Source organism: Rhodofomes roseus (genome assembly GCF_022264815.1).
Source record: "Rhodofomes roseus strain CIRM-BRFM 1785 chromosome Unknown C8Q71scaffold_20, whole genome shotgun sequence".
Classification (NCBI taxonomy): Eukaryota; Fungi; Basidiomycota; class Agaricomycetes; order Polyporales; family Fomitopsidaceae; genus Rhodofomes; species Rhodofomes roseus.
Genome location: NW_025952976.1, coordinates 492,164 through 514,661, shown reverse-complemented (window position 1 = coordinate 514,661; position 22,498 = coordinate 492,164). Strand labels below are relative to the sequence as shown.

General features: G+C 54.1%; 8 protein-coding genes across 8 annotated transcripts; 4 read left to right on the top strand and 4 right to left on the bottom strand.

The window, feature by feature from the left end:
* Positions 1 to 38: 38 nt before the first annotated feature.
* C8Q71DRAFT_249342 (uncharacterized protein) lies at positions 39 to 1,411 on the bottom strand. Its single transcript, XM_047917295.1, has 4 exons — positions 1,139 to 1,411; positions 736 to 1,085; positions 331 to 666; positions 39 to 264 (listed from the first exon to the last, which is right to left on the bottom strand). The coding sequence occupies exons 2-4, from the start codon at positions 934 to 936 to the stop codon at positions 187 to 189; spliced, it is 615 nt and encodes a 204-aa protein (XP_047775797.1). The 5' UTR covers positions 937 to 1,085; positions 1,139 to 1,411; the 3' UTR covers positions 39 to 186.
* Positions 1,412 to 3,021: 1,610 nt separating this feature from the next.
* C8Q71DRAFT_776083 (uncharacterized protein) lies at positions 3,022 to 4,862 on the bottom strand. Its single transcript, XM_047924641.1, has 4 exons — positions 4,713 to 4,862; positions 4,456 to 4,662; positions 3,407 to 4,391; positions 3,022 to 3,348 (listed from the first exon to the last, which is right to left on the bottom strand). The coding sequence occupies exons 1-4, from the start codon at positions 4,733 to 4,735 to the stop codon at positions 3,121 to 3,123; spliced, it is 1,443 nt and encodes a 480-aa protein (XP_047775796.1). The 5' UTR covers positions 4,736 to 4,862; the 3' UTR covers positions 3,022 to 3,120.
* Positions 4,863 to 5,856: 994 nt separating this feature from the next.
* C8Q71DRAFT_248908 (uncharacterized protein) lies at positions 5,857 to 7,937 on the bottom strand. The gene is made up of 4 exons (XM_047917291.1): positions 7,634 to 7,937; positions 7,378 to 7,587; positions 6,278 to 7,325; positions 5,857 to 6,221 (listed from the first exon to the last, which is right to left on the bottom strand). Coding segments are annotated over exons 1-4 (1,575 nt in total). The 5' UTR covers positions 7,636 to 7,937; the 3' UTR covers positions 5,857 to 5,906.
* Positions 7,938 to 9,461: 1,524 nt separating this feature from the next.
* Positions 9,462 to 10,653, top strand: C8Q71DRAFT_248972 (uncharacterized protein). The gene is made up of 2 exons (XM_047917293.1): positions 9,462 to 9,495; positions 9,556 to 10,653. Exon 2 carries the CDS (start codon positions 9,692 to 9,694, stop codon positions 10,382 to 10,384), a length of 693 nt encoding a protein of 230 aa, XP_047775794.1. The 5' UTR covers positions 9,462 to 9,495; positions 9,556 to 9,691; the 3' UTR covers positions 10,385 to 10,653.
* On the top strand, positions 10,654 to 12,174 carry C8Q71DRAFT_248973 (uncharacterized protein). The gene is made up of 6 exons (XM_047917294.1): positions 10,654 to 10,948; positions 11,007 to 11,150; positions 11,254 to 11,355; positions 11,407 to 11,520; positions 11,572 to 11,815; positions 11,865 to 12,174. The coding sequence occupies exons 1-5, from the start codon at positions 10,922 to 10,924 to the stop codon at positions 11,812 to 11,814; spliced, it is 630 nt and encodes a 209-aa protein (XP_047775793.1). The 5' UTR covers positions 10,654 to 10,921; the 3' UTR covers position 11,815; positions 11,865 to 12,174.
* A 1,151-nt stretch (positions 12,175 to 13,325) lies between these two features.
* C8Q71DRAFT_248917 (uncharacterized protein) lies at positions 13,326 to 14,539 on the top strand. Its single transcript, XM_047917292.1, has 5 exons — positions 13,326 to 13,897; positions 13,953 to 14,090; positions 14,149 to 14,197; positions 14,264 to 14,384; positions 14,443 to 14,539. The coding sequence occupies exons 1-5, from the start codon at positions 13,473 to 13,475 to the stop codon at positions 14,460 to 14,462; spliced, it is 753 nt and encodes a 250-aa protein (XP_047775792.1). The 5' UTR covers positions 13,326 to 13,472; the 3' UTR covers positions 14,463 to 14,539.
* A 1,315-nt stretch (positions 14,540 to 15,854) lies between these two features.
* C8Q71DRAFT_713636 (uncharacterized protein) lies at positions 15,855 to 16,787 on the bottom strand (the record flags this gene model as incomplete). The annotated part of the gene is made up of 1 exon (XM_047920927.1): positions 15,855 to 16,787. The coding sequence occupies one exon, from the start codon at positions 16,785 to 16,787 to the stop codon at positions 15,855 to 15,857; it is 933 nt and encodes a 310-aa protein (XP_047775791.1).
* A 978-nt stretch (positions 16,788 to 17,765) lies between these two features.
* On the top strand, positions 17,766 to 18,278 carry C8Q71DRAFT_713391 (uncharacterized protein; the record flags this gene model as incomplete). Its single annotated transcript, XM_047920910.1, has 1 exon — positions 17,766 to 18,278. A coding segment is annotated over one exon (513 nt), but the record flags the coding sequence as incomplete, so codon positions are not given.
* Positions 18,279 to 22,498: the final 4,220 nt, after the last annotated feature.

Below are 22,498 nucleotides of genomic sequence, written 5' to 3'. Positions count from 1 at the left end.
CTCACTGGAGATGCATGTCACTAGTCAGCACTAATCCCGTGTGGAACCAGACTTCATGGCATATGGAACCGCATGTGTGATATCATACATATTAATAGTATGCGCGGAGTGGATGGTAACAACGGAATGCCCAGGTGCAGATCGTGGGTGACATAGCATTGCATACATATGAACCATGTTCATTTCCTACTTCGAAATCTTACAGCCTATCAATTTACAAAGAGAAACGGACACCTCGTTGTAGCTCCGCGTTGCGGCGGCGATCTGCATGCATGGTGAGTGATTCAGTCAAATGTGATCTCGACTCGGACCTGCATATGTACTACTCACGCATCCCTGAGTTTTCTGGTCTTCCCCTGTGACCTTTACCCAGCCCATTGGTAGCATGATGACTGAGGAGAAGTTCTCCGGGAAGAACAGGGTCTCCGGGCGGATTTTCTTGCCGGGTACGTATCCGAGCTTCTCGCACGTAGACAAGACTTTGGATCTTACCAAGTCTGCAGCGACGTTAACCTCGCCCCTTCGCCTGACATCTAGCCCCTCATGGATCGCGACCAAGACCAAAGGCACCTTGGTGAAGACAAGTCCGGACGGCTGCTCGACCAACCACTCGCTCTCGCTGCCTATCATGGGCTGACCGGTGCCCGCCAGCTTGAAAAGCCCGAGCTATAGTGGATATCAGCTGAAGTGAACCGTACATGCGGGCCCTGCTGCGGCCAGGACGAACGGACGTACCGACTTGCTCGCCTCCACGTCCACAGGTGTCACGCCGCCTCGGGCGTATTTTCCAACAAGTTCTGGTACAGCCTGATTGCTACCGGCAATGGATGCGCCTCCAACGTACCAAACCTTGCTGCCTTTTTCCGGCCCAATGGCCGGGTACAGCGACAGCAAAACATTTGATGAGCGTCCATGCACGTCCGTCGCCCGTTCCATCTTCAATATCGCTGGTGACAGGTGGGCCCCCGTACGTCGCGCTAGTAGAGTCGCGAATCAGCATGCAGGTAGTACATGGAATCTACGGACTTACAAAGGGCGGGGGCAGACAGCGTCGCGGTGCTCTCTGGCGAGTCGAGTGCGTCACGCTGTGACGAGAATGAGTCAGTTGATAATGAGAATTGCTGTCGCCGAGGCTTACTGCGTAGGGACTGCCGGTATACAACAAGACGGGGGCGGCAATTGCGAGGGAGGTCAGAAAGCCAATCGCGAGTGGGGCAAGGTATATAGAGCGCATCGCGTAGTAATGATTTCGTCAATGGATCGTAATGAAGTCAGAATAAGAGAGGGAAAGGAAGAATTGAACGTGAGGGATCATTTGGTGTCGTGAATGAAGGGGGTTGCTCGGAGTGAAGGAGGATGCTCGGACCAGCCAAGGTTGGTCTGCTGCTATCACCTATCTCGCCTTATATACAACGAAATCTGAGGGGACCGAGGTTCGAGGCGCTCGTGATGGGCCTGGGAGAGACAGGTGTTAGTTCAAGTTTTGAGATATGCAAAGTTCAGCGACTCATCGAGACTTGTGAGACCGAGACCATTCACCCTGAATCAAAGTTTCGGAATTTACGGCGATGACTGGCATGAACTCCGAGGATCGCTTGTGAACAAGTGACCCCGAGAAAGAATTACGCTCTTTGCAGAGAACATCTCAATGAACGGTCAAGGGATACATAGCCCTGCTAAGCCACTTTAATTAGCGTCAACTAGAATCACATTCAAGTCAGTAGAATTAGGGTGACGCACGAAGCACTCACTGGAGATGCGCATACTGTCATTTCCTACACCGAATTCTGGTCGCGGTTCAGCTGATTCGCCTCAACGCTGGCCGTCGTGCTGGCGGTAATGACGATGAAGACTTGAAGAACTTGGACTTGAAGGCGAGCCTGAGAGTGATCGCGCCTAGTAGTACAGTACGGCGATTCGAAGCTCCTTTTCTTCTGTATCGTCGGTGTTTCGACAGTTATCATACAAACATAGGGCGGTAACCAAGGAGTGCAAGTATTTGGCCGCGGACGCACGAACGGCCTGCGTAGCTACTGGGTCAGAAGTGCAGCCCGCCGGTGCGAGCCTACTACTAGTGTGCCGGCCTCGCAGTGATTCAGGCCAAGCCTCGATGAGCCGCATTTCGACGCATACCGCAGTCATCGGTATCTCTTCGAAAAGCAACTCAAGGGAGGCAGAATGGAATGGTAACCGTGACCCTGCACGTAAGTAGTTCAATGACACCGACGCGTGACGTCACGCGACTTCATGTCACGGGGTCCGCGTCAGTACTGAAGTCTGACGGCGATACGCGGTCTCTTGTGGTGACTGCGAATGGGACGGGATGCCCATTAAATTTGTCTCTGTACGCTGAGAATATGTGCCCGTGTACCCGGGCCTCGACTCCGAGTCAGTTGTGACTGGGTTGAGCCGTTGACGGTGAGTACTTAGGTCCAAAACAAACCCCTCGCGTGTGCCATTGACTGGACGCCGTGGACTCTGAGGGTCTTGGTACGAGACTATCTGAGTACCTGAGTACTCGACGAAGTTCGTATATGTGAGTCGATCTCGCGGTACGCAGTCCTTCAGGTTCACCGTCTGAAACAGCCTCATAGTCGTCAAGACGCTCCCCAAGATCTAGTTGGACACTAGCACGAATGTGAACTCGTCTCTACTGAACAAATTATCTGCTAGTGAGTCCGTTTCAACCATCGGTCTCAGGGCTCCGCCGATTCCGTCCGTTCCAGTAGTGCACCTTGTCTCTGCTTATTCTGTGACTGTGGCCAGTTACCGCAGTGACGGCGCTCTATTGACTGGTGGCTCTCCCCTCCGTGTCGAACGCAGCCCGTTCGCTCACTCGAGGTCCGTGCCCGCTTCTGCAGTTGCAACTGCTCATTCATTGCTTGTCTTCTGGCTGCTACTCTCCCTGGGAGTGACAAGTCCCTAGACGTTTCGAGACACAGGTCACACCCGCTGAACTCATCAATCAGACAGTAAGTACCGTCCGACGCGAATTGCAGAGCGCTATGCGTCAAGCAGATGTGCAAGTGAGCAAGCGACCATACCCAATGTCAGTCTCGTAGCAGAGGCGATAATCGATACAGATGCTCCTTCAAGTGAACGATTTCAAGTGGGCTGTTGTTATGGCCCATAAATCACTCCTTCCAAAACACGATATGTGCGCCAAGAGGGGTAGTCCCTGCTACATATCACAATCTCGCGCAAAGAACCGAGAATCTGCGTAATCCGCGTTGCCGCATCCCGTAGCACATTCGTATGCGGAATCTGCTGTGGTATGACCGCAACGTCCACGTAGAGTTTGAGACGGCAAAGATTGATGAGAGGGGCAAGCAGATGAGCGATGTGTACCTAGAGGTGGCGGGTAAGTTGAATGATGGACGGTATAATGAACCAGAAAGACGTTTACAGCAGATAAGGGTTGCCCTTCGCCTGACTGATACCGATGAATTTTCAAAGATGTAAGACCCGGGAACGTTGTCGCCACATAGCGGAGGAGCGTGTCGTCCTCCTTGCCAGTATGGTACTCGACTTCGAGGTGGACAAGATCCAGCGTTCTGCACCGATGCAAGATCGAGAGCATCGCAGAAGAATCTAGCGTAGCATTCTCTCGTTGACGCCATGGATACCAGAACCCCTGCCATCGGCGTTGAACATGAAGATGAGGCCAGGATCGCAGCGACAGTGCGTGAAGTGTAGATGGAAGATGGTCGTATATCTCGTCCTGAGGGTCGGGAAATGTAATGACAAGACGTTCAAGGTCTGGCCATGGGAACGAATAGGAGTGGCCAGAAGGCCAGAGTGCCTGAGGTGCTACGTCTGACGTCGCGTAGAGTTTCAGGGAGAGAGATCGCAGGGCCTGCATTCGAGGAAATAGGGATACGAAAGGGCCGGGAAGGGTCGTCCATGGCATTCCGTAGAACGCGAGAGTGCGCAGACGAGGCCAGTGTAGTTGGGGAAAGGTAGGCAGCGGAGCGGGCTCACTACTGAGGATCAGTACCTCGAGCGTCCCGCAGAGTTTGCTCAATGCGGCAGCTAGTGCAGCTGTTTCTGTCGGAAAATTGAACGGTTCTCGTGGGTGATACATCCGGTAGTTGAACGACGTGATCGGAGCCGGAGATCCGAGGTTCAACTCTTCGGCGGGGCGCAAATCAGGGCAGAAATAGAGCCACCTGAGCGTGAACTCGCGCAGATGGGGGACAGACAGGATCGCGCTCAGCGTTTCCCATGAGAGGCCGTGCGTTGAGCTATTATCCTTGTGCATTGTCAGCGAGCGAAGGTGCGGGAACTCTCGCAGACGTTCAGCCAGTGCAGAACCGGGGAAAGCACCACATCGCATGTAGTTGTCCGTTCTGCCTCCTTGATCCAGGCATTTGTCGTGTATGACGAGGGTGCTACAGCGGTTGGTAGTGGTCAGCAACAGCAATGGCCGACGTTAGCCTTAATCAACGGGCATACCGAACATAGGGCCTGAGCCATGCAGGTGAGAACACTCCGGATCGTTGAACTTGCCGCGGTCCATAGACAGTGATATAGACACAGCGGAATAAGAAGGGCATGCATTCCCATCGGAGCGGACGACATGTAGTGGACAGCGACATCAAGTCTCCCATCGGAAGCTTGGAGAGGATGTGGTGGCAGACGTCCTCGTTGAGCCGTCCTAAACTGCATACAAGTTGGACATAGTGTCGATGGATAGCTAATGACATACTCACGAGCCAACTGGGTCTCCAGCCATGTTGTTCCTGCCACGGTCCTACACTACTAGTGAGGAAGAATCCTGCGATCTAGCCGATATTGCAACTTGGTCTACCAAGTCGATGAGGAGGTGGCAAGGCGCCCAAGGAAGTACTGGCTCAGCCACAGGTCGTCACTAGTCACTGTGCGCACTGCGCAACATATCATAAGTACGTGTGACATCACGTGCTCATATCATGTTGATGTGGCGTAGCAGGGCGGCCAGCCGCCGACTCCAAGCGGCGCCGTAAGCCTTAAAGCTTAATACGATAGCCTGAGACATAGATGTCGACACCCCACGACCGCGACAATACTCTACTCACACAGTCTCCTAGAGATACGGACCGAAACGGACACCTCCAATACGATACACGCCACAAATCTTCTATTTACCTACTGTAGATAGTTACACTGTGCTTTGGCGCGCTATGTTCGCCTGTCGCGCAAACACAAAGAACTTCTCTCTCTCTCTCTCCAAGCGGCGCCGACTCTCAGGCTTTATTGTTTCCCCCCATTACTCAACCATTATTACAGTCGAAATGCCGCCAGCGATAGCATGCCAGCCTTGCTCGGATGTTTTGCGTGAAAGTCTCAATTTCGTTCTTCGGTTTTTGTAATCAAGTTGAGTGAGTTCACGCGTACTAGGCTTGTGTGAAGTAGATTGGCCATGCATCATATGGAGCCGAGACTCTTGCCCGTGCGCGTTCACACTCAGCTGTCAGTGCCCTGCGGCAGATCAACGTCCTTGAAGGCGGTCGCGGCGCGCCAGTTCTCGCGGTTCGGACGTACGGAATATACGTTCACTTGTAACTGACTCTCCACTGCTGAGGCGGACCACAAATATTCAGTCAAGCGAGTCAGAGCACACTTACTTACGAGCAGGATACGCAGGTTGTGTGAGGTGTCAGGCCTTCAGGTTGGACAACGATGACGACACAAGGCACGCTAAGACTGGTATGGCGAGGAAGATACACAACAATCGACAACGGTCGAAAGGGTTAGCGTCCATTTCGGACTGCGAGAGCCTTGCTCTCCGAGCAAGGGATACACATACTACACTACCTCGTACCTAGAGTCGACCGAGCCCGCCGCATCTTAGCACCATTATTGTTTTCTTGTTGCGGACTATACAATCAAGAGTTCATCATCATCAACATCATCAGCCACCGACTCTACCTAGTATACCGGTCCCGCCGTTCGTAAGGACAACCGGCCGCAATGTCATACACACGCCAATAGGGGCCATCCTCCGAAACACTGTACATAACAGCCTCACGTAAGGACGAGCTGAGAACTCGCGCCAGAACCCCAACGGCGGCACGTACAGTGCCCTCGAAAGCACAGATGGCACCTTCATCATATGTCCAGACCTCTGACATCTGGCGCCCCATCATACTAGTTTGGAGCCTTGGTGTCCCGGCAAATTCCAGATATATCTTCAGACGATAGAGGTGACTAAGAGGGGCAAGCATCTCGGCGATGTGTTCCTGGAACAAACAGATGATTGAGTATGACAGATTGTGACGCAACAACGACAGCTTACCACAGACACATCTACCTTCCCTTGTCTTTCTTGTGCAGACCGGTAGCGGTGGAACTTCAGCGACGTCAGACGCGGGAACATCGCCGCAATCCGTCGCAAAAGGGCATCTTCTTCGCCATCAGCGCGATATTCAATCTCGAGATGGTCAAGATCCAGCATGTTGCATCGACGCAAGATTGAGAGAATTGAAGCTGCACTCGAGAGGGCAGGGTGGTCGGGATAATCATCCGCGGGATTGGCGCCATAAGCAGAGGGCCGTCGCTGGACGTGAAGATGTGGATAACAACGCAAGGACAACGCGCGCAGCGACGACGGCAGATGATCGTAGACCTCATCGCGAGGGTCAGGGAAGGACACGAGCAGATGTTCGAGCATCGGCCACGGGAATGGACCCGCATAGTCGGCAGGCCACAGCATCTGGGAGATACCTCCTGGCGTCAAGTCGAGTTTCAAGGAGAGCGACCGCAGATGATCCATGCCAGGATGGAGTGAGATCCACGGCGCGGACAACGTACTCCATGGTACTCCGCAATAGACCAACTTGCGCAGACGAGGCCAACGAAGTTGAGACAGATCGGCTAGCGGGGCGCGCTCACTGACGAGATCAAGCGTCTCCAGCGTCTCGCATAGCTTGCCTAGGACAGCATACAGAGCAGCCATCTCGGAGGAGGAGGAGGCAAGCGGTTCTAATGCACGGCGTAACCGATATTGGAACGACGTGAGCGGGGCCAACGCCTCGAAGTTGAGCTCATCTCCCGGCTGCAAGACAGGGCAGAGATATAGATCTCTCAGTTTGAACTCGCGCAGATGCGGCACCGATAAGACTGCACGTAGAGTATCCCATGGCAGGCCGTGTGCGACCCAATCCTTCTTGTATATCGTGAGCGATCGTAGAGCAGGGAGCTCTCGTAGCCGCTCCGCGACGGGACCACCTGGCCAAGCGCCACAGACCGTACGGTCCTTGGTGTAGTAGAGCGGCCTGCTATAAGGGCGCGCCATCTCCTCTTCCGTGCGCTGATCCGGACAGTTGTCATGGAGGATCAGCGTTCTATGGAGTCTGATGAGTACAGAGGGTAGTTGTGTTTAGGTCGACCACATACTGGACGTAAGGTTTGCACGATGTAAGCAAGAACCTCTCGTGCATTGTAAAGGCCCAAGTGCCGTGGATTGTGTGTGAGACGGTCCGGAAGAGAAGGGGCATGCATGCCTCTCGGAGCCATCGGCAGGTATGTAGAATCGACCACAAGTCTTTCTCAGAGAGCTCACGCAGGATGTGGTGGCAAACATCCGCATCGAGTCCTCCTAGCGACCTGCAATCGATTAGACATGCTAGATCGTGACATCGTAGTAGCTTACATGTTGTCAGTGCTTCGAATGAGTATTGTGTCGAGGGTTGTCTTCTAGCGAGCGTACGGCACGAGCAGTGACAGTCGAGTTCAACTTGAGTTCAACAGCGCTGCAGCAAGCTGAGTCACAGTACGGCGCACACACGAGGCGCCCGGAATTCGGAAACCTCCGCATTCGAATGGTCAAACCCGCATTTCTCACCGTAACACCGTTGTCAGAGGCATGTAGTAGTACAGCAGCTTTCGTATAAAGCTCAAGCTCAAGACTGGCTCTTCGAACGATACAAGGTCGAGCGATCATTCCGGCGGAACAATGGGATAATACTAAGTACTTGGAAGACATGGTTCGTTGCTATCGTGTCATGGCTTCAACATGATGCATACAAATCAGACCTGGTGCCTTTGCGTTGTAGCGACCCATGCCATACCAGGGAACGGGCCCTACGACAGATTCATGCCTAGCGTCGGAGGCTCTTAAGCTTCCGCCTCCAGCAAAGTCCAGGCCACGCAAACACGGTCATGGAATCGTCGCATTACAAATCATTGCCGTCATGTAAGCAAGATGCATCGTACTTACATCTAGCGCACTCCATCTGAATGTCAACTGTCAATTGGCGATGAGAAGGCGTATTAGAGCAGATTTTGGCACTTCGATCCCTGGACCCAGCGTCTCACAGCTTAGACAAATTCCTTCCCCACACACCACTACAACCACGCATCAGCACCGCGCTCACACACACACCAACAGCAATGCAGAACACTCACCGCATAATCCAGACAATCATCAACGGTGCCCTCGTCCACGAGCTCACCTGCTCGCTCCAATACATGCTCCGCCACGCATACATCGCGACGAGGCCGCCCATGCAGTTCATCTTCCCTAGATCGAACACCGCTGCGTTCCCGATGTACGCGAGTGAGCCGACCGTCGTGGCCGTTTAATGCATATTTCTGCGTTATAACTCTCGCTAACCTGCTCCCACGAGGTGACAGTGGGCAAGTGAAGCCGATCGCGTCGTAAAGGCCACACAAACCCGGGTATTCTCGAGATTTCGCGTTTGTCCAGCTCAAGCTCGCATAGCGCGTTCGTGACGGCAACGTTGATGCGAGTGCGCTCATCCTGGCCACTGGAGGGATGAAATGGGCTGGAAATGTGCCGAGATGACCGCGACCCAGACAAGACCTTTGTGAGTCCTACGGAAAACGTGAGGTGAAGTAGATTAGGCACCAAATCACCAGCTATACCTAGTTTCTGCGCTCTTTCTGTGGTGTCTTTCGCGATCCGCACTCATGCAGAAGTGGGACGAATCTCAACTCCCTACTTACCTATCTTTGAGTATATGCCAAGTCTGCTTGCGTTGTCAGGTTTTGTCCGTCTGCACGGCCCGCTGAAATAAGCCAGAATAGCCACACTCGAGCGTAGACGCCGACTACACGAGGCAGCGCCTATGCTTGTCTTTGTCTCTCCCAGTCTTGCGTCGTCAACTGCTCCTTCATCTGCCACTCAATTCTTGTCGCAGAACATCGGGCGGTCGTCATCGACTCATCGACTAAATCCACGAGTGTCAAGACCAACACCATCTGGATCGTTGTCATCACACACCTCTGTCATCGATGTTTTCGTTGCGTCTATTCAAGGCCGACCATCCTGGCGGTACTCTGGCTGAGGACCTTGTCAGAGAGCTGGCAAGGAAACCGCATCCCCGCTACTTGGAATGTAAACCGGCAGTCTTCGTCCAACCGACGCCTTACCGCCCTCATCTTGATGGGAGGGTAAAGTTCGCTGCAATCCTCGGCGGGGAATGGGGAGTGTGTGGCGCAGAGGCTCGTGCTGAGAATACAAACAATATAGCGGTCGATGAAGGCCATCATGTAAGAAGACATTGACAAACTGCTATATGATTTGTACTCACCTGGAGCCCGTGTCTCAAGGACTTGGTCTATACATGGCCACCTGTACTGTCGTCACAAACCAAACAACCGACAAATATGCTGCAGTCACAAGACTTGCTCAGGGACCAAGTGAGTACTCCAAAGCTGTTGTCGATCACGCCGTGTTGGTGACCGAATGCCTGCCAAGGTGAACAATCATTCGGGCCCTGCATGTATGACAGGACGGGCAACTACTCCGCGACCCATCGGACATGAGCGCGAGGTTGCTCGGCGGATGCGGTTTGAGTATCGGAAGTACGTTTTCCGCGCGTTCGAAAGACTTGTGACGGCGCATATGCTTGCGCAAGAAGAAGGAGAGGAGGACCTGCTCCTCCACGAGGCCATGGATCTGACGCTTCGTGCTGCGGCGGAGGATGCCAAGGATGCCGACTTCGAGAGGTCTGCAACATCGACTGCCGGTCAGAAGGAGAGGGGACCCGTCGCGGCGTCTTCGCAGAGGATGGAGCTAGAGCGAACCATAACACCGTGGGAGGAATGGACGCCGCAGGCAACCTCAACGCCACACCCGGGCCCTACGTCTTCGACCTCGCTGCTCAGTCCTGTAGCTTGGGGTGCACTAGCGACGTCGACGGTCCATTGCATGGCACGAAGGGGCAGCACACATGGCGTAGCCTGCTGCCACCATGCGCTTCAGACCAGTGAAGTCCCTCGCGCCAGGACATTGCAAAAGAACGAACGGGGCGATTCTTCCGGAATTGCGGTATTCACGGAGGATCGGGCAGCCACTGCGACTGCATTGCCTGGCTGGGGCGATCAAGCCGTCTGGTATACGTGGTCCCAAACGATCGTACAAAATGCAAGTCGATAGCCATTGGTCTGTGTATCGAAGTCAGCCATTGTTCAGTCTTGTCCACAGACCGCGGTCGTTACGTACCATGAAGTTTATACTCGCGACGATCCATGTGCATAATGAAGAACAGCTTACTCAGTCAAAACCTCCTGATTATCACTGCCAACGAGTGCGTTTCCATCGCAGGATGCCCGCACACTTGAGAGATATTTCACTGCTCGCGTATATGCAGGGCAGGTTATCGCTGTCTCTGCGCCCGTCCGGTATTTCGTAGGTGCAACGCGCGTGCGTAATGCCATTTATTATCCTGTGTTCACAGCTTTCTCCCAGTCTCCCACTCGCAGACCATCCGTGCTTGCATTGTAAGGTTCGGAGCGTGCCGGGATCGCGCTTCGCGAGATATACAGCAGCTATACAGCCACAGACGCACGGGCGCTATTTGAGGGGAGAAAGCGCTCGTGTTGCACTTTGCCCCCGACTACACTCATCCCCTCTGCACACTGCTCGTAGGGCATCAGGACGCATCCAAAGATCTGCAATCCACTTATCAACATTATGCAAGCACAAGTAAGCAAACCAAGCGTGAGTGACCCTTTGACTTCCGGGAGAGGCGATTGTTGAATCGCGACGACGTACCTAGTACGCGACGGTCGTGAAGTACCGCAAGCCTGTCATCCGACGTCGAAGGGTTGCAATCCCAATAGTTGCGCCGACGCCTGAGAGAGAGGCAGACACGGATTTCGCCGCGATCCTGGGACAAGATTGGGAGTTGTATGAGGGGGAGGTTCGCCTTGTAACCAAGCAAAAGTCAGCAGAGATTGAGCGTCGTCAGGTGAGAAAACGTTCAAGATCAGCTGAACAGTGCATGCTTACCTTGATCTGGATAGGAGTCTGACATACAGTATACGACGTGGCCACCTGTGTTGTCGGCACAGGCCACTATGTCGTCGGGGCTTCCACTCGACACAGCCTGTCAGGCCTCGATGTTGGTGCGTATCTTCGACCGTTACGTCCAAGTCGATCCTAAGAGACCACCGCAGCCACTGAACCAAGAGCATAACGTCCTTCCGTTTGACTCCGACATAGAGTATACGTCGTGGCCGCCTGTGTTGTCGGGACTTCCGATTGGCGTAGCCTATCAGTCTTCAATGTTGGTGCGTATCTTCGACCATTACGTCCGGGTTGATTCTAAGAGACCACCACAGTCGCCAATCCAAGAGCACGGTAATCTGGATGCGCGGTCGATAATCATGCCGATCACCACCGCTGGATATGCGAGGCCGCCGCTAGTTGTGGTGACCGCGGGCTTGCCTGAACAGGGCCCGTCGACAGACACGGATAGTCCGGCATCGTCAGCTACCCTGTCGAGTCCATTGGACAGTTGGGAGCCCGTTGCGACGTCGACCCCACTCCCGAAGTGGACCTGGGTGGAGACGAGGGTGGATTGAGGTATGTCGCGGCATGTTACGGTCAGAGCAGACGTGCTGACAGCACCCAGTATTCCGGTGGGAGATCGGAGGGTTTCTCGCAACGGTACTCTTATGTCGTACGCAAGTCGGATCGTCGGGGCACCTTAGGTGGACAGGAGGAAGGCGGCTCGCCGCACATGGCGCTTGTCGAAGATGGAGGATGGTAGATGCACGGGGAACGAGAGCAAGCAGTCTTGCAATGTAATCGTAGACAACGTCGGAAATCATCTTTTTGCTCCTTCACGCCGCGTCTGCTTGAGAACTATATGCGTTCCCAGCGAGGCGACGAGGGCGGCTCATTCGTCTTGGACAGGATATCCGTGATTCCTGCTTTGTCTTCGCGGTCCGTCCCGTAGCTCAGTGACCAAGCCCGCGTCAGTGATTTTTTGATAGTATCTCCTCCTCGCGCTCCCTTCTCGTGATGCGATCCGCAGACCAGCGCGACTTGCGTCCAGCACTAAGTTAAAGGGTCCGAGGGCGGGGTATGCCGGCGTCCCGCTACAAGCCACAGTCGCCTAGGCGCCGGTTTAACGAAGAGGGCGCTCGTCCATGCGCTCGTCTTCCAACATCCTTGCTCTTATCGCCCGTCCGCGCCCTTTGACAAGCCACCAGCCACCAGTTCAGAGACCTAAATCACGTCAATTAGCACGATGCAAGCGTGCAAACCGAGCGTGAGCCTCTCATTGTTTGACTTACACGCAGATGGGATTGTTGAATTGTGACGGCCTCTTCAGTACGCAACGGTACTCAAGTACGGCAAGGTAGCGATGCCACCTCAAAGACCTCCGAAGCCGATTATCGCACCGACGCCCGAGAGAGAGAGGCGGGAGCGCTTTGCAGCCATCTTTGATAATAACTGGGAGCTGCACAAAGGCGAGGTTCATCTAGTGAACGTACAACAACACACAGCAGAGAGTAAAGGCCATCAGGTGAGAAGGCAATCAGAAACCGCTGAATGGTGTATGCTCACCTCGATCGTAGGAGGACGGTATAGAGTACACAACGTGGCCACCTGCGTTGTCGACGCAGGCGACGGTGTCGTCGGTGAGCTCGTCGAGCCTGGGGCATCAGCCTTCAATGAAAGTGAGTACTAGCGATCTTGAGAGTTGTCATCAATCATGACGAAGGACAAGGGCTGTTACTACCATAAAGACGGCGAGGAATGTGTTCACTGCCAATTTGATAGACTGGCCCTTGCAGACTTGCTGGCAGAGGCAGCTTTCAACGTGGTGGAGAGCACCGCGTCTTCAAACGCGATTCAGAGCCCTCCAGACGTTTGGGAGCCGCTCGAGACGTCGACGCCACTGCCCCGATGGGCTTGGAGAACCACGAGAGTCGACTGAGGTACGCATAACGACTCACGTTAGCGACAGCAGCACTGACAATGCCATGGTCAGCGGTCCGTCGAATGAGACCACACCGCGGGGCAAGGATCGGGACGAACTACTGGCCGTGAAGTTGTTTGAATCGCTTGGACGTCGCGTTGAGGGGGGGGAGGAGGTGGCCGACGGTGGGGCTTGTATAAGCGCAGGAGGACCAGAGGAAACATCGGTGGCCACAGTTAGGCGGGGAAAATACAAGCCGTATGCTTCCAGATGTATTAGCAGCATAGTCCGAATTTTTGGTGTCCGTCTACGATGTGCTCGTCTCGAAGCTATGCCTCCGCACGAGTGAGCGGGCTCGCCACAGAGCATTCTTGGATCGAACGGAGGTGCTGTGGCTGCCTCGCCCTTTGCCCGGTAGCCCAGGGACGAAGATTACTCCCTCGCATCGAGTTTCACTATCCTCGCATTCCCTTTGCATTGCACGCACGACCCCGCAAGCCAGCCGGACGTGCGTCCCGCTTTGCGTCCGGCGCTAAGAGGTCCGAGTGCACGCGCCGCCATTCCGCAGGCCACAAACGCTTAGGCGCTCAATCGAACAAAGAGAGCGCCTGTCCGTTCACTTGTCTTCCGACCGTCTTGCCCTCATCGCCAGCGCACGCGCCCTCCACGGAGCATTATTCTCGCGTAAACAGACCTAAAGAAGACAAATTAGCAAGATGCAACACTGCAGACTCGGTGTGAGTGCTTCATTACCCGACTAACCGAGGGACGCGATCGCTCATGTGTGATGAGCTCGTACACGACGGTGCATGGCAATGCGGATGTCCCGACGCAAGGCTCAAAGCCTGATGTAGGAAGTCACGATGATGATGTTGAATGCGAGCCGAACTCTCAGAACCAGCCATTGCAGAAAGGCAAAGTAGAGACGAGGTAGGTCGTCTGGCACGAGCGCGAAGTCCGCTGATCGAGGTGACAATTCGCGACGTAGGAACCCAGCTACAAACACGAACCAAATGACGACCAACGAAAGTCAACTGGTAAGCGAACTAGGGCCGTTCGTTACTTGATTCGTGCTTACCTGGGGTGTGGCCACTGCGGCGCAGGCCTGCAATGGCTTTATCCCGACCCGTATACCTCGTCGGGGAGACGGTGTGGACTTCTGTACCGGTACATCGGATGGCAGAGGTCTAGGCACGCTTGCCCCTGTGGGATCCGCGAGAGCAAGTCAGATCGTCAGTCTTTGTATTGTGACATGCATGACCACTTACCAACCGAGATATAGGGTGCCCTATCAGCCTCTGACTGCAGGCTGCTCAGGCTCCTGGGGACGAGGTACGACGCCGCGCATGAGCTCGTCAAGGTGTGTGTGTTATGATACCGGTACTGGATGTTTGCTCAGCTACCCGTCTGTTGTGCGTCGTCAGAGCGAGGCGTGTCCGGACGAAGGCTTCCTGCGCTATGCAACGGATCGGGCCTTGGTGGGTATCAACTGGGAGGTACTCGTCGAAGAGGCTATGGCGAGCGCGTGCAAGCGCTCGAGCCAACCGTCTTCGACCAGTCCGGCGAGTGAGGGCTCGATTTCTGGATAGATGCCCGAGTATCGCGACCGCCATTTGACGAGGAGGAGGAGAATTCGAGGAGACGCCAGGTTCGAGGCGGCAATCGCGGCAAAAGTGGACGACGAACGGTCAGTGGGGCCCGAAGGAACACCTGTAAAGGATGCAGTACGTCTATCGTGCACAAGCTGTAATCGTAAACCTTTTAGTACGGATGTGGGCACTCACTGGTCACGAAGTACTGGTCGCCATAGCCGCCAGGAAGTCGTCGTCGCATCTTCGACCATCCGTGGTGTATTTTCACGTATTTTTAGCTTGTATAGATCGGATGCTCATCGCAACACCCGCTTGCATCCAGCAATGTCTGGACACCGTGAGCGGACGCGTCGGTCACGGATGTTCTTGCGGGCCACAATACAGAAGACGAGTGGCCACAGCTTGCTGACTGTTATCGACGGCGTGAAGGGCGTAAGAGACGATCTTTTTTGCGGAAACCTGACCAGGCGAGTCGACCAGAGCGTCCGCAGGGGGCACGAGAAAACTTCAGCATGGCGACGGGCATCGTAGTCGTGGCCACATACGGCCACATCCAAATGCGGCCACCAATTGTGTTGATTCGGCGGTGTGGCTGAGCCGGACAATCCCGGCCACTCGTGCGACGCGTCACGACTGTACAGCAGTGTACATTGAGAACAGCCTGAGCTGATATACTGTCTTCTCATCGATATCATTGCGTGCTTGGTTCATACTGTTGTAAAATGGAGAAAATACGCAAAGAGTCCACATACAAGTACACATACAAGATTCTCGTGAGTCTACCCGTCCTGCCGTTCGTAAGGACAACCTTCCGTAATGTCATACACATGCCAATAAGGACCATCCTTCGAAACACTATACATAACAGCCTCACGTAAGGACGAACTGAGGACCCGCGCTAGAACTCCAACGGCGGCACGTACAGTGCCCCTAAATGCACAGACGGCGCGTTCATTATATGTCCAGACCTCTGTCATCTGGCGCCACATCATACTAGTTTGGAGCCTTGGTGTCCCTGCAAATTCTAGATATATCTTCAGACGATAGAGTTGAGTAAGAGGGGCAAGCATCTCGGCGATGTGGTCCTGGACAAAACAGATGATTAAGTATGACAGACCGTGACGCAACAACGACAGCTTACCACAGATACATCTATATTTCCCTGTCTTTCTTGCGCAGACCGATAGCGATGAAGTTTCAGCGACTTCAGATGCGGGAACATCACCGCAATCTGTCGCAAGAGGGCATCTTCTTCACCATCAGCACGGTATTCAATCTCGAATTGGGTAAGATCCAGCATGTTGCATCGACGCAAGATCGAGAGAATCGAAGCTGAACTGGAGAGGGCAGGGTGGTCGGGGTAACTGTCCGCGGGATTGGCACCATAAGCAGAGGGCCGTCGCTGGACGTGAAGATGTGGATAGCAACGCAAGGACAGCGCACACAGCGACGACGGGAGGTGATCGTAGACCTTGTCGCGAGGGTCAGGGAAGGACACGAGCAGATGTTCGAGCATCGGCCACGGGAATGGACCCGCATAGTCGGCAGGCCACAGCATCTGGGGGATACCTCCTGGCGTCAAATCGAGTTTGAGGGAGAGCGACCGCAAATTGACCATGCCATGATGGAATGAGATCCACGGCGCGGACAACGTACTCCATGGTACTCCGCAATAGACCAACTTGCGCAGACGAGGCCAACGAAGTTGAGACAGATCGGCTAGCGGGGCGCGCTCACTGACGAGATCAAGCGTCTCGAGCGTCTCGCAGAGTTTGCCTAGGACAGCCTGCAGAGCAGCCGTCTCGGAGGAGGAAGCAAGCGGTTCTGATGCAAGGCGTAACCGGTATTGGAACGACGTGAGCGGGGCCAACGACTCGAAGTTGAGCTCCTCCCCCGGCTGCAAGACAGGGCAGAGATACAGATCTCTGAGTTTAAACTCGCGCAAATGCGGCACCGACAAAACTGCACGTAGAGTTTCCCATGGCAGGCCGTGCGCGACCCATTCCTTTTTGTTGCGAGCGAAGCGAGCATACATCAGCTAGGGGGTGCAGCCAGCGGACAAACAAGTACAAATTGTCGATTCGCAGATTATTTCCGCCCGCGATGTCAAGAAACACGATACATTGTGTTCAGAACTGCACATATATCTTCGTAAAAATCATCATAAATCGCGGCTCGGGCTCTTCTACATGATAGTGCACTCTAGTGAATGTACTCGTTGATGTGCGTGGACGCTGACCCTCAACAGTGCCAGGACGCGCGAAGTCGAACCTAAGCGCCCGAGCGCCGGTGTGGCCACCCTCGCGTCGCGTTGCCTCCCGTAGTTAGCCCAGACAATGTGTCGTGGCCGTGATGTGTGGCCCAATGACATGTGGCCTAAGTGACCTTTGTTCACCGTGTTTGTTGAATCACTGCTTCAATCGGACTGTCCACTCACCCTCTCCTTCAACATCCAATGCCTCCCGTCCTCAGCACACACCGCCTCGGAAACCGTTCGGATCGTCGATGTACGCGCTGCAAGCAAGACGTTCCATCTACTGAGTCCCAGTGGAACCATGAGAGGCGAATGTGCGTCCGTTGCACGCAAAGACACCCACTCACCATCCGACTTCCCGCCTGTCAACGATGCACCCTGTGTGCGGAGATGTTCCCAGTCACGGCGTTCCAACACGGCCCTGACGAGCGCCATCCTACGCGCTGCCCGCGATGCAGAAAGCGAGAGAAATGTACCAAGTGTCGCAAGATCAAGCGCCGCCGCCAATTCGAACGACCTTCTCGCAATCCCAACGCTGATGCTGACGGCCGAGCTCTTCTGCTCACATGCAATAGTTGCAGAAAGAGGTCCACTGCTGCCGCAGTGAGAGGACGGCAGAGTGCTGAAGCTGCAGGTATGGATAGCCGTGAACTTCACTTGAAGCATCTCGGGATTAACTGCACTTTCTCAGGCTTGAAGTGGTGTACGAGCTGCCGTTCGGCAGTTCGCGTTCAAGACTGCCTCGGTGACGATGGTGTAATGCTGGCAACCTGCAGAAATTGTCGTCAACGGCGGCGCACTCGATACGATGCTCACCGACTCGCGAATCAGCCTGCACAGGCTCTCAACGACGACGATATCGACCCCATTGATGATCGCCTCGCTGCCGCAGATGGAGTGGACGTGGTCGAACCAGATGAATATGCTCAGTTCTTCGGTGATGATAGCGACTTCATGGATATTGACGTACCGGAGGAGAATGCACTGCCCGCGCAAGAAGCCGAACTTCTAACAAAATTTTACACGAAGCTTTCGGAGCTGTCTCTTGAGACGTGTGTTGTTTGTCACGAGCAAGGCTTTGACATGAAGTTAAAAGACGGCGTATGCTCACGCTGCCACCGCGATCGTGCCGAACCTGTCAAGAAGTTTGCCCCCGCAAATAATGTCAGCCCATCGCTGGAACGGCCCGCATGCCTCAAGTACCTCACAGACATGGAGGAGATGCTCATCTCGCGGGTTCTTCCCATGATGCAAGTGCGCTATACCCGGGGCCGACAACTGTGTTACAAGGAGCATATCGTCAACCTACCTCAAGACATCTCAACGGTTGCTTCCCACCTACCCAGACTACCCGAACACACCGACACTGTTGTCATTCGTCGTGACAGCGTTGACATGTCCCGTCATGTTGATTTTGTTGTGCGGAGGGACAAAGTCCGTGAAGCCCTGTTATACAAAATTGCACATGACCCGAACTACGCCGATTTGCAAATAGATGAAGACGCACTTTCCCAGTTGCCTCACAACGGTTCTGTTGCTCATCGAATTCCAACTTGTCGAGCCGGGCGTCAAGATGGTGGAGCTACCGTCTCGGATGATCTTCAGGCTGCTGAGGCTCCCGGTCCTGCTCAAGCTGCTCAAGACCCGCAGGCACGTGTCGAGGATAACGATAATGAGCAAGTCTTCGGTGGAGTGTTGAATTTGGGACAGAATGGGAACACTGAGGTGGAAGAAGTGCGGCAGCAAGTGAACCACGCACTCGCTGGCCGACCAGCATCACGGTATGAGCAAAATCATATCATTGTGAGTAAATGTCACTGTTATGTTGATTATCATTGGACTTACCTATGGCGGGGTAGCTGAGCGCACCGCGTCTCGAACAAAATCCTATCAATGAGCGAACACCAGGGTACATTGTGAAGGCTTTCCCAACACTCTTTCCTGACGGGTCTGGTGATTACCACCAGCCCCGTCTGCGAAAGATTGAGTTGGGAGAGTATTTTGCTCACCTGCTCCGCTTTCATGATTCCCGCTTTGCGCGTCATCGCCGGTTCCCATGGTTTGCATTCAACACTCTCCAACGGCATCGTGCACATACCCAAGCCCGTGTCTTTGTCCGACAGCAACATGACGCTGCTGGTCTCACAGCCGAAGAGATCCGTGCGATGCTTCAGGAAGGCGATCAAGTTCTGGCCAACCGCATGATACGTTACGGTGCACATCTACGCGGGACTCGGGCCTACTGGCTGGCAAGACGATCAGAGCTCATTGACATGATCAGAGTCAAGGGCTCACCGCACGTCTTCTTCACGCTCAGTGCCGCCGACCTACAATGGCCCGATCTCCATGATCACATGCCTCAAGAAGTGCCTGTCGAGCAAGGCGACCTCAACTCGGAACGGCGTCAGCGGCGACAAGCATTGAACAACAATCCTCACCTGGCTGCACAATACCTAGACCATCGTGTCCAACTCTTCTTGAAGCATGTTCTTGGGCCTCTACTTGGTGTCGAACATTTTTGGTACCGATATGAATGGCAGGAACGCGGTAGTGGGCATGTACACGGCTTCTTCTGGCTCAAGGATGCACCGCAACCAGACGACATCGATTGGGACCTGCTCAAGGATGCGGACAAAGTCATTCCCAATGACGAGAAACAGAAGATGGATGAATTTGTCACGTACTGGGATCGACTCATCACTGCATGGAACCCATGTCCACGCGACAACAATGTGCCGCTCATTGGTGCTCATCCATGCAACATCCGACATCAAGAGCTACGCAACACAAAGCAAGAATTATCCGACCTGCTTTCCTGGGTCGAACGACATATGAAATGTATGCCGGGCTACTGTCAAGTGTACCGCAAGAATGCTGTCACTGGCAAGAAGGAGGCAACCTGTCGGTTTGACTTCCCCATGCCTTGTCGGGATCATGCCGGAATGGGACTTGACAGCAAAGGCCGTGTACGGTTTGAGCCTCGACGGAATGACTCCCTGTTAAATGGTCATAATCGGGCGATGATCATGGCATGGCGTGCTAACATCGACATCAAACCTGTCTTAAGTGAAGAGGCTGCCCTCAGCTACATTGCAAAATATGCATCAAAAGCCGAGTCCAGCGCTGCATCTTTCCCGGACCTTCTGGCGAATGTGGTCGAACGTATGGAACCTGGGCACACAGCACAGTCAGCGTGCCAGAAGCTGCTCAACAAGATGCTTGGTGAACGAACTTACTCGGCGCAAGAGACTGCCCACCTTTTACTGGGCATTCCCCTTGTTCGGACCTCTGCATCGTTCCAGACATTGAACCTGTCAAAGGATGGCGCTCTCCGTGCACTAGCAGACGAAAATGGCGAAGGAGACGATGTTCGCACAATGACGGGTGATTCTTGGCTTCAGCGGTAGGTGTACATTGAATCCGCAACTCCACTTACTGACCTCTGACGCAAGGTACATGATGCGATCGGGTGACCTCGAGAATCTGTCTTTGCATGAGCTGCTCCGACTGTACACATGGAATTCTGGCGAATGGAAAAGGCGTCGGGCATCAACAACGGTCATCCTGCGTGTCTTCCCCAGAATCTCACCGAATCCAAACGAAGATACCTACGAAGACTATAGCCGTGTCAAGATCCTCCTGCACCATTCGTTCCGCAATCTCGATTCTCTGCGCAACCTGCCAGGCGGTGGTGAAGGAATGTTATGCTCTTGGAGAGATGCTTGGGCTGCATGTGTGGCCAGCAATCATCAGCATCCACGAGACACTCTACGGTCCTGGGACCGTGAAAACAACATACCCGAAGAAGAAGAAGATGACGATGAAGAGATCAACGCTGATCTTGCGGAACTTGATGAGGCAGACTGGCAGATCTATGCACGGCTCTTCCCCAATGCTGCTTTGCCCACTTTCAGTCTCGAAGACCTTGGGAGGCGTCCTATTGACGAAGGATGGGACATTGAGGCCGCTCGAAACCGCTGGGCAGATGTCGACAAGATGGCTGGGTACATCGCAGAGCAGCGGCGTACTGTTGACCCAGACGAAGGTGCAAACAGCGAAGATCACGTCGTTGAAATTGCCACACTAGAGGCAGAGCAACGGCGGATATATGAACGCTGTGTTGGTGCTTACTCTAGACTTCTGGACGGTATACGTGATGTCGCTCCTCTGCGACTGAATATCGATGGGACCGCCGGATGTGGGAAGACATACCTCATCAGGGCTATTTGTCAGCAGCTTCGACGCATGGCAGCTGAACATGGAAAGCCCGACCCTCTCCGAGTACTGGCGCCATCTGGCGTTGCAGCCTGGAACATCGACGGGCAGACCATTCACTCCGCGCTGGGCATCCCTGCATCAAACGGGAACTTTGCACCCTTGACTGGCTCACGACTGGCAACACTACAGCAACAGTGGAAAAATACCCATCTCATGATTATCGACGAGAAATCCATGCTCGGTCAACGTCTTCTTGCCAAGGTCGACTCTCGTCTCCGACAGCTGAAGCCGCTGCACTCGGATTTGCCGTTTGGTGGTCTGCATGTTGCTCTCATTGGTGACTTTGCACAGCTTCCTCCTGTCGGCGATCGAGCGCTCTACGCCCAGCCACCTGCAGCGGACGATCAGTCCGAGAATGCCCAGCTCAGCCGTGACGGCAGCACGATTTATCGTATGTTCACGGAAAGCTATCGCTTACAAATCGTCCATAGGCAACATGGAGATTCGCCTGAGCAACAGAAGTTCCGGGACCTCTTGCGAAATGCGAGCAATGGAGGGCTAGCCATAGACGACTGGAAACTTCTGCTCACGCGTCAACGTGATCGCCTTACTCGTGCACAGCAAGAATCATTTGAAGACACCATCTGCTTGTTCACCAAGACTGAAGCTGTACACGAGGCTAATCTACGGCAGCTCGTGGTTCTGGACTGTCCATGTGCACGAATCAAGGCAAAACATGACGGTGGACCTGAAGCGTCAAAGGCGACTCCAGATGAAGCTGCCGGTCTGGAACCCGACCTAGTGTTAGCTCGCGGAGCAAGGGTGATGATCACACGTAACATATGGCAAAGCAGAGGTGCGTCTTCGCGGACCATGGAAGACGTACTAGTCACTAACTTCGCCGAGACAGGGCTCGTCAATGGTACAACTGGCACTGTGGAAGACATCATCTGGCTGCCGGGCGCTGAACGTTCGGACCTCCCTCTTGCTGTCCTTGTTTCGTGTGCTACTTATAGCGGCCCGACGCTTTGGCGGACAGAGCCCCGAAGGGGCTTCCCGAATGGACTGCCCATCATCCCAATAACCGCAATGAAGGCGACTTTTGAACTGAAGAATAAAGTCCTCGCACGCACTCAGCTCCCTTTGCGTCTGGCATGGGCTGTCACGGTGCACAAGTCGCAAGGGTTAACACTCGACAGAGCATGTATTGGACTCGGAAGCAGAGAATTCTGCTCTGGTCTCACTTTCGTGGCGCTGTCGCGGGTGAGGTCACT